Genomic DNA, 8,347 nt, shown 5'->3' on the forward strand with positions numbered 1-8,347 from the left:
ACGGACGGACTAAAGAAAAGGGGGAAAAAAAGGAAGAAAAAAAAAAAAGAGGAAAAAGCTGGTGAAAGAAACAAATATCTAAAAGCAGGAGGGCTGTTGGGATTTCTATAGAGGTGAAAGCCAGCCACCCAGCAGATTTAGGCAGCTTTAGAGCACAACAGATCAGATGAGATTATCTCTCGTTGATCCCTGTAAAGCAGACAGCACATTCATTGATTCCTGCACCTCCTGCTGCAGCTCTGGATCCTCAGTCAGAAAAAACACCCAACAAAACAAAACCAAAACAACAACCACGAGGAACAAAAAGCAAACAATGAGCATTTCCTCTCACACGGGGGACAAATCCCAATGAGCATTATCTTAAAAATTACACCTTTACGAGGCGGAAACTGAGCCCATTAGTATGAAAACAGTAGTATGATCTGCCGACAACACATCAAACTTGGGCTTGTTAAAGCTTGCCTGAATACTTTCACCCTCCTCTAATGGGAGATACACAAGAGCAAGACAAAAACACCTTTCTGCTCAGACACATTTACTTCCCCCTCCAGTTTCCCCGGAAGCTGGAGCAACTATGTGCCTGCATTACGTTGCCATGCTGGCACCTTCCGCAGGGTGTGATCTCAGGAGCCTGACAGTGACCCAGTGACCAGGATTGGCTCAATATGCACAAAGCTACGCATGCGTCTTTCCCCAACTCTAATCCATACTGCTGCTGCGACGGGCTGGCGGAGAGGGGGCCAGACTGGATGAGACCATCTAGAGGCAGCGAGGCCAAATACCTACTGTGCACATTTAGGCTGTGTGGACTGTACTGTCCGATTTTAGCAGCAGGAGTGGATTGGGAAAAGCATGTTGCAGCACTACCACGCTGCCTTGATTCATCTGACCTACTTTCCCCCACCGCTTTCCCTCCTCTGCGCCTGGTCCGGGGCAAGGGGAGGGGAGACCACCAAGCAGGAAGCAGCAGGCTCCACAGCATATATAGGAAGAGCAATCCATGCAGTCAGGCATAGCTGAGTAAAGATACACAACATTCATTATTCATCAGCAGCCATGAAAACTAAACACAAGGAAGGAAGACAGTCAGTTACCTTGGTTTTACAATTTCACCCATTTTCATCCTCATCCCTGGTCCTGCCTTGAATGCAGGGCTTCAGAGGCACTTTACATACATGATACAGCTCCACTGAGCCCCCCTCATGTGTGCTTTTTTTATGCAGGAGAGTTATCTGAATTCAAAAGGCCACTGACCCACATCTCCATAGCTCTTTTGTTGTACAGTGGGCTCGTTTTGTGTCTGCTGATCTCAGACAGACGTGTGGGAAGGTGGACAACAATGTGGATCCCCCCCCCCAAAAAAAGGCAAAGCAAACACGGGGTAGGCCTGATTGACTCAGCTGTCACACGGTGACTCGTTTAAAATGATGAAGGAAAATCTGGCTCCCGTCTCATTTCCTTCTCTCGCGTCAGACGGAGAGAAATAGTGACACAGTGCTGTGCATAGTTTAAGCTGACATGACTTTTTAAAAACCTCCCACCAGCGACATAAAGCGGCTCTCAGCCCGGGACCTCCATCCCACGCTCTCGGCAGAATAACGTTATTATATGACTGTGACCTCCTGCGCTCCGTACCTGCACTCTTTCAAAGTTTTCCCTCTCCAGCTCCAGGCTGTTGGCCCCTCCGGTCCGTCGGATCACTTTGGGGATAGCGTTGGGGACTTGCTGCATGGAGCTTTTTACTCGATCCATTGTCGTCTGAGGCAGAAGAAGAACAAACAGCAGCGGTGGGAAAAAACAGAAAGAGAGGATTTTAGCTTAAAACCGTTCTCTAGGCTACAGTGAAGTAGACTCCGAACTGCGCTAACTATGGCGGGCAGCCGTCCATGCTGCGCTGCTGGACTCGTCGCCCCCGTTCACAGAAGCATTTGGCCTCTGCGTCCACCACCAACACCACCCCAGTCAATGACAGGAGCAGCCTGAGCGGCACCAGCGTAAAGCTCGCGCACAAGCTCACCGCGAAGGGCTCACTTCCGCTTTCACTTTTTCAAACTAAAGTTCCCAAATTCCGACAGTTAGGGAGGACGTAAATCTCACATGTGGAGAGTGGAGAGTGGCGATAGACTCAGCTGTTACTTATATTTTAACTTACAGCTTATAACTACAGCTTATTTGTGTGAATATACACTCACTGGCCACTTTATTAGGTACACCTTGCTAGCATCGAGTTGGACCCTCTTTTGCCTTCGGAGCTGCCTTTATTTCTTCTTTGCAAAGATTCAACAAGGTGCATGAAACATTCCTTATAGATTTTCCTCCATACTAACATGACAGCATCACACCGCAGATCAGTGATGAGAATGTCCTTGTGCACCACATCCCAAAGGTGTTCTATTAGATTGAGATGTAGTGGCTGTGGAGGCAATTTGAATACAGCGAATTCATTCAAGATACCAGTTTGAGATGATTTAAGCTTTGTGACGTTGCGCTCAGTTGGGACTAAGGGGTCAGAAATGTGCCAAGATAATATCCCCCACATCATTACACCACCAGCAGTCTGAGCAGTTAATACAAGGCCGGATGAATCCATGCTTTCATGTTGTTTATGCTAAACTCTGATCCAACAACTCATCACATGAGGCAACATTTCTCCAGTTCAACATTCTTGTGAGTGTGAGTGGTGAGTCACAGTTTCCTCTTTTTTGTGACATCCAGTGTGGTCTTCTGCTGTACCTGAATGTTGTGCATTCAGACACGCTCTTCTGCATGGTACCTTGGTTGTAAACAAGTGTTATTACTTTTGCCTTCCTATCAGCTGGAAACAGTGTTGCTATCTTCCTCTGAGCTCTGAAGTTAGTTTCTCTTTTTCATACCTTTCTCTGTTAACTGTAGAGATAGTTGTGTAAGAAAATCCCAATAGATCAACATCTCGTTAAATTCTCAGACCAACAACAACATCACATTCAAAGTCACTTAAATCAGTGTTCTTCTTCCCTCTGATGCTCAGTTTGAACATCCATCTTGATCAAGTCTACATGCGTAAGTGCGCTGAGATGCTGCCATGCAATCAGCCGATTAGGTAAATGTTAACAAGCAGCTGAACAAGTGTACCCAATGAAATGGCCAACATTTAAAATATTTTAGTTTTACTTTTAAAAGCAGATATTTCTTCAACCAGTTACTTGTCATGTTTTTGCTTTAAAAAAAATAAATATGAACCAAAGTTAAATATTGTATTTTGCATTTTAAGCCAGGAGTACGTGCCCCCTCTGGATGACAACAACTTTGAGTAAACTTATGGACGTCCATGTGTGGTAATGTGTGCAAATAAAAGCACAAAATTCACCTGACTCACAGTGTTTGTCATCAACGCTGATGTGCAAACCTCACAATCTCTGAAAAATGAAAAGCCTTTAATCACAAAGTCGTGGCAGGAAGTTGCTGCCATTGTAGGTACCATGACAATTTTCAGCTGCATGCTGGGCTGTTATTTGGATATTTTCTCTAGTAACGGCCTTGGGACTCCTCCCTGTATTGTCAGCCACTGGCTGAAGCTCTAGCAGTCCCCGCCCACCCCATCAGTTAATATGTTGACATTTTTCTTTTTCTGTGGCTTTCCCCACATTCAGCTGTCTTATCATGTCCTGTCAAATAGATATAGAAACACTAAAAGAAAATATCCAATGTGATGACTCTGGAAACGTACGCCACAGAAATGTTTAGTCTGAGAGATTTTTCATCGCTGAGATTATTTTTTTCTAGGCAGCATCCAGTTTATTGTAACTCTCTCAGTCACTGACCTGATGTTAACTGAAAAAAGGCTTTAATCTATTTATGTTCATTCTTACTAAAAAGATGATAGTGTTAACAGACTTGCATAAATAAATAAAATATTCACATTACTTGACAATATTGTCACAATGTTTCTAGTTTCGTTCTTGGTAGAGTGAAAAGAAGTCGCTTAAAGAGAAGCTGGGCCTGCTTCTGCTCCTTTACTATCTGCAGATGACAAGCAAAGCAAACAAAGGATAACTTCCTGTCAGTGATTCCTTCCTATCTCAGCAATAAATCAACACACTGACAACCTTTGCTCTGTGTCCCCTGAGGGCCGGGAGGAGCAGGTTTGCTAATGGCTGACTCAAAGCTGCCCTCTGTTGATTACATGTGGGAACAAGTATATACTAAAGGCGCTAATCCAGTTATTTACTGCAGTGGATCCCCTCCAAGATTTTCTGAGAGAATTGTATTTGCTTTATTTGTGATTTGTATTGTTAACACAGTTTGTACAAATCTAATGAGCTTAAAAGTCAATATGTGAACTTTAAACTCTCTTAGACAAGGTTTCTCATAATTTCTCTAAGTGGTTTTCAGGAATAGTTCTCCAGGCTTTTTGAAGGACATTCAAAGCTCTTATTTGGATGTTGGCTGACTTTTGTTCCACCCTCTCAAACAATGATCCCACACTGCTTCAGTAATGTTGAGATCCGGGCTCTGGGGAGGCCAATCCATGACTCATAGCATTCCGCGGTGTGATTTTCTATACAGGCTCATTGTCATGCTGAAAAATGTAGCCTTTGCCAATCAGATGTTTTCCAGGTGCTACGTATGGTGGATCAAAATCAGACAATGGTTTTGATACTTCTCCCCGTTTCCCCTCATAACAACCACCCTTCCACTGAGACCATGTCTGATGAGGCTCCAGCGAACATTAGATCCTAGGTGGTGGCTTCCACTTCTCCAGTTTCCTCCATTTTTTTTAAGTACACAGTTTGGACCTAATAGCTCGTTGGGAATCATCTTGCTGGTGAAAGATCTTCAGAAAGCTTGGAGAGCTATTTCTAAAGACCACTGGTAAAAATTGATAAGAAAGTCTGGCTGCTTGGAAGCGAAATATAAAGAAATAAGGGGGTGGCTCAAGACTTTTGAACAGTACTGTAGTTTTGAGTAGAACTGCTAACAACTCACTTTAAAGGTGACAGGGGCTCCACACAGGGGGACAACCCCACAACATGTTGGGTTTATTTTTTATTTTTTTTAGGAGAATGCCTTTTTTAATGTGAAAACAAAATCCCCACGTCTCACTTTACAGCCTTCAATGCTGTCATTAAGTACAGCATTTGAATAAACTGTACATTAAATAGAAACCTCCATTATAGTCAGAAGGGATGGATAATGGACAAAAAAGACGAATAAAATCAAACGTGCCCAGCCTGTCTTTGCAGTACATTATATAAATATATATATATATAGTGTGTGTGAACATAAGGTGTCAGAATGAAGCTGACAAAAAAGGGAGAAAAAAATGTGACGAAGGAATCTCGCGAGATTACCAGTGTAACGGAGGACTGGGGCTTGGTCTTGAAGTTTTCAGATGCATCTGTAGATGAATCATAACAGCATCAAGATGTCGGGACGATCGGGCCGCGCTGAGACGCGAAGTCGGGCTAAAGACGACATCAAAAAGGTGCTAGCGGCCATCGAGAAAGTGCGCAAATGGTACGTAAGCGATCCGCGGGGGGACAATATGGAGGGAAAGGTATTAGTAGACCGAAGCCCGATATCTGCTGCGTCGCACAACAAACTTCAGTCGGAAAAGTTAGATGATTGACGGAGACGCCGACCAACCCGTGCCCCGGTTTGACAGAGGGGGCGGGGCTAGCTGAGTTTTTCCGCCGAGAGCTGTCAATATGGCCTCAGCCTGACATGCGGCGCGCGGCTAATTCCGGCTGGCTGTCCCGTTAGTCACATTACAGTGTAATTCATAAACACCCGCGGACGTTTCCCCGGGGGTTTTAACCCTCTCCTGCACTGTGAGCGATGCCTGTTAGTGGGCATATTGTGATATTTGTGCAGCTGTCCATTGTGTGCTGTTGGAGAGAGAAAACGTGAGCGTGTATGCTGTATGTCATGTTAGAGACTGAGGCTGTGAACCAGGTGGAAGCGGTAGATGTTTGCTGAGCTCCTGTCTCAGTGTAATCAAACTAATCACATCCCCAGGGAGAAGAAATGGGTGACAGTCGGTGACACGTCTTTACGTATATTCAAGTGGGTGCCAGTGACGGAAACAAAGCAGGTGTGGGCCTTTTGTCATGTATAGCTTATTTTTAATAACCTTTTTTTGCTCATATTTCTTGAAATTGACAAATTGCACTTCCATTATCAGATATATCGCACCAAATCCACCGGTGGAGAAGTTAGAGGCTTGAAAGATGTGGTCCTGGAAAACACCAACTCTCTACTGGATTTTACTGGTATGTTTGAAGGCTTTTAAAAATATTTTTTAAAAGGTTTGCTGACTTGTTTTATACTTAATGGTGTCTAAATTAAAACAAAAATCTAAAAGAAATTAGTAACAGTACTGTGCTAAGGTGGTCATACCAAATATTCAGTTGCAGTTTCATGTATGTTTGCACATGTCACAGTAATTCACTGGACCTATTGCTCATTTCATAAAGAAATGAGGTGTGGCTCGAGATTAATGCACAGTAATATATATTTCAAAAATGCTGTAAGAGCTGTAACCTCATGTTCCGTGCCTTTCCCTTCCTCTCTGCGTCAGATGAAAACAGCAACCAGAGCTTTCTGTCGGACGTTTACCAGCCTAAAATGGATAACAGCAGCAGCACCTCCAGCTCGCAGCAGGTCAGCCCTCCTCATGCCTCCAGCCTGCGAGCTGAAGACTCACAGCCTCCAATGCTCGGCCAGGAGAGCGTGGATGGTATGTGGATAATACGCACTGCATCACATTTGTTGTGACGGTTGCGAAAGCTTCGATAATCAGTATATAATCTCGCTGCCTCCTTGATGATGCAGAGCCAGTTCACTCAGGACAGGAGGGCACAGATGAGCCACCCACTCTGATCAAGGAGGACCTTCTATCATCAGGAACTGTCAGACGGAGCACCCCAGACACCCAGGTTCACTGCGTTTAAAATGAGCTCAAAGAAGACCAAAAAGCATGTTCCTTAGTTAAATCATTCCTAAAATCATCTCAGTCTAATTAAATGTGTTTCTTTTCATTAAACAGGAGGAACTGGATGAATCAGGAGCGCCACCCTTAAAGAAGATTTGCACAGGAGAGAACGCTGTTCTGAGATAGCTTATTTATGATCGTTTTGTCAAAATGCACACAAAACATGTCCTCAGTTGTTGTGAGATTAGCAAAGCTTTGACAATTATTCTGGATCTCTTCATATATTTACGCAAATATTGCTTATTTTAAATTCAGCTTTTAAGAAAATGTGTATTAACTGCAAAATCTTCTCTTTTCCCCCTACTTTAATTGATATTTGAAGTCATGCTGTGTTTCGTTATTCATCTTGAAAAGGACGGGGGGAAGCATTTTGGACTGTATTTCGCAGGCTTTGTGTATTTTCATGCAGTTGCTGTAAATGTCTGATTTTCCTGGCAGCCGCAGCTGAAATTGTGCATGTTTCCATATGCTGTTGCTTTATTCTGAAGGTTTATTGGCAATTTTGAAAAGGTGTTATTTGTGAAGCTTTATGCAAATTGTTGTTTTTAAATGTGCCATTGTGTATTAAATACGATGCCCTCCTGTAAAAAAAAAAGAAAAAAGAAGAAGCTTCTTTTGGCTTATCACATGCAAGAATATGATTTTTTTTTTTTTTTTTATATTGCTCTATAATATTATTTGCCCATGTTTATAACTGAACACATTTTGTAAATCATAATAAATGCGACTGTTCATTTTAACTTATTGAAGTATGGTTTGGAGACGGTGGCTCTAACAAAATAGATTTTTAAAAAAGGTGGCAGAGAAGAAGATGCTCAGATTGTCGCTGAGGGTGAACAAGGTAGACAGGCTGAGCATTTTGGAGTCAAAGTTAGAAAGTCAAAACTGAGACAGTTTGGAAATGCCGAGAAGACATAGTAAATAAACTGAATAATCTATGTTTAACATGGAGCAGCCAGGCAGGAGGAAAAGAGGAAGAGCACAGAGTAGGTTTTGCGTAATGAAGGAGGGCATACAGAGGGGCTGGCTTCACAGAGCAGTATGCTAGAGATCGGGTGAGATCGCGGGAGATGATTAACTGTGGCGACCCCTAAAGGAAGCAGCTGAAGAAGAAGATCCTGCAAAGTTAGGATTTATTCACCATGAGGAAGCCCAGTAGTGGGTAACCTATTGTTTAATCAGCATATTCAAAATGGAGTCTAGACAATGGTTTTAAAAATTAATTCGATAATTGAAGAAGACAGCTCCTCGTTAGATATCGACAAAATCCATGTTCAGTCTATTGAAATATGATTTAAGAGTGCTGATTTGAACGGTTTATATAATTTTTATTGTCATCAGCTGACCCCCTTGCCTCATGTATATTATATGAGG

At 43.0% G+C, this 8,347-nt stretch overlaps 2 protein-coding genes across 4 annotated transcripts in view; one reads left to right on the top strand and one right to left on the bottom strand.

Annotated features, from left to right (window-relative positions):
* The window catches only part of hip1 (huntingtin interacting protein 1), a 54,601-nt gene extending 52,613 nt beyond the window's left edge, over nt 1–1,988 (bottom strand). Inside the window, exon 1 of one of the 2 annotated variants that reach the window (XM_025898128.1) lies at nt 1,636–1,988. In XM_025898128.1, the coding sequence (XP_025753913.1) occupies nt 1,636–1,752 (117 nt within the window). In that variant the 5' untranslated portion in view covers nt 1,753–1,988. The remainder of the gene's footprint in view (nt 1–1,635) is intronic. The other variant, XM_013269369.3, reaches the window with a different exon arrangement.
* Nucleotides 1,989–5,327: 3,339 nt separating this feature from the next.
* Nucleotides 5,328–7,722, top strand: bcl7bb (BAF chromatin remodeling complex subunit BCL7B b). Of its 2 annotated transcripts, none has more exons than XM_003441627.5 (6): nt 5,328–5,496; nt 5,998–6,073; nt 6,164–6,251; nt 6,560–6,718; nt 6,814–6,917; nt 7,028–7,713. In XM_003441627.5, exons 1-6 carry the CDS (start codon nt 5,384–5,386, stop codon nt 7,097–7,099), a joined length of 612 nt encoding a protein of 203 aa, XP_003441675.1. In that variant the 5' UTR covers nt 5,328–5,383; the 3' UTR covers nt 7,100–7,713. The 2 variants fall into 2 exon arrangements, with proteins under 2 accessions (XP_003441675.1, XP_005474509.1); XM_005474452.4 differs by lacking the exon at nt 5,328–5,496 and adding an exon at nt 5,529–5,885 and having other exon boundaries at nt 7,028–7,722.
* Nucleotides 7,723–8,347: the final 625 nt, after the last annotated feature.

This window comes from Oreochromis niloticus, linkage group LG14 (assembly GCF_001858045.2).
Source record: "Oreochromis niloticus isolate F11D_XX linkage group LG14, O_niloticus_UMD_NMBU, whole genome shotgun sequence".
Classification (NCBI taxonomy): Eukaryota; Metazoa; Chordata; class Actinopteri; order Cichliformes; family Cichlidae; genus Oreochromis; species Oreochromis niloticus.

Coding starts and splice junctions, on each gene's coding strand:
- bcl7bb (XM_003441627.5), top strand. CDS start 5,384: ATGAATCATAACAGCATCAAGATGTCGGGACGATCGGGCCGCGCTGAG. Junction 6,252..6,559: donor CTCTCTACTGGATTTTACTG/GTATGTTTGAAG, acceptor TCTCTGCGTCAG/ATGAAAACAGCAACCAGAGC. Junction 6,918..7,027: donor GGAGCACCCCAGACACCCAG/GTTCACTGCGTT, acceptor TTCATTAAACAG/GAGGAACTGGATGAATCAGG.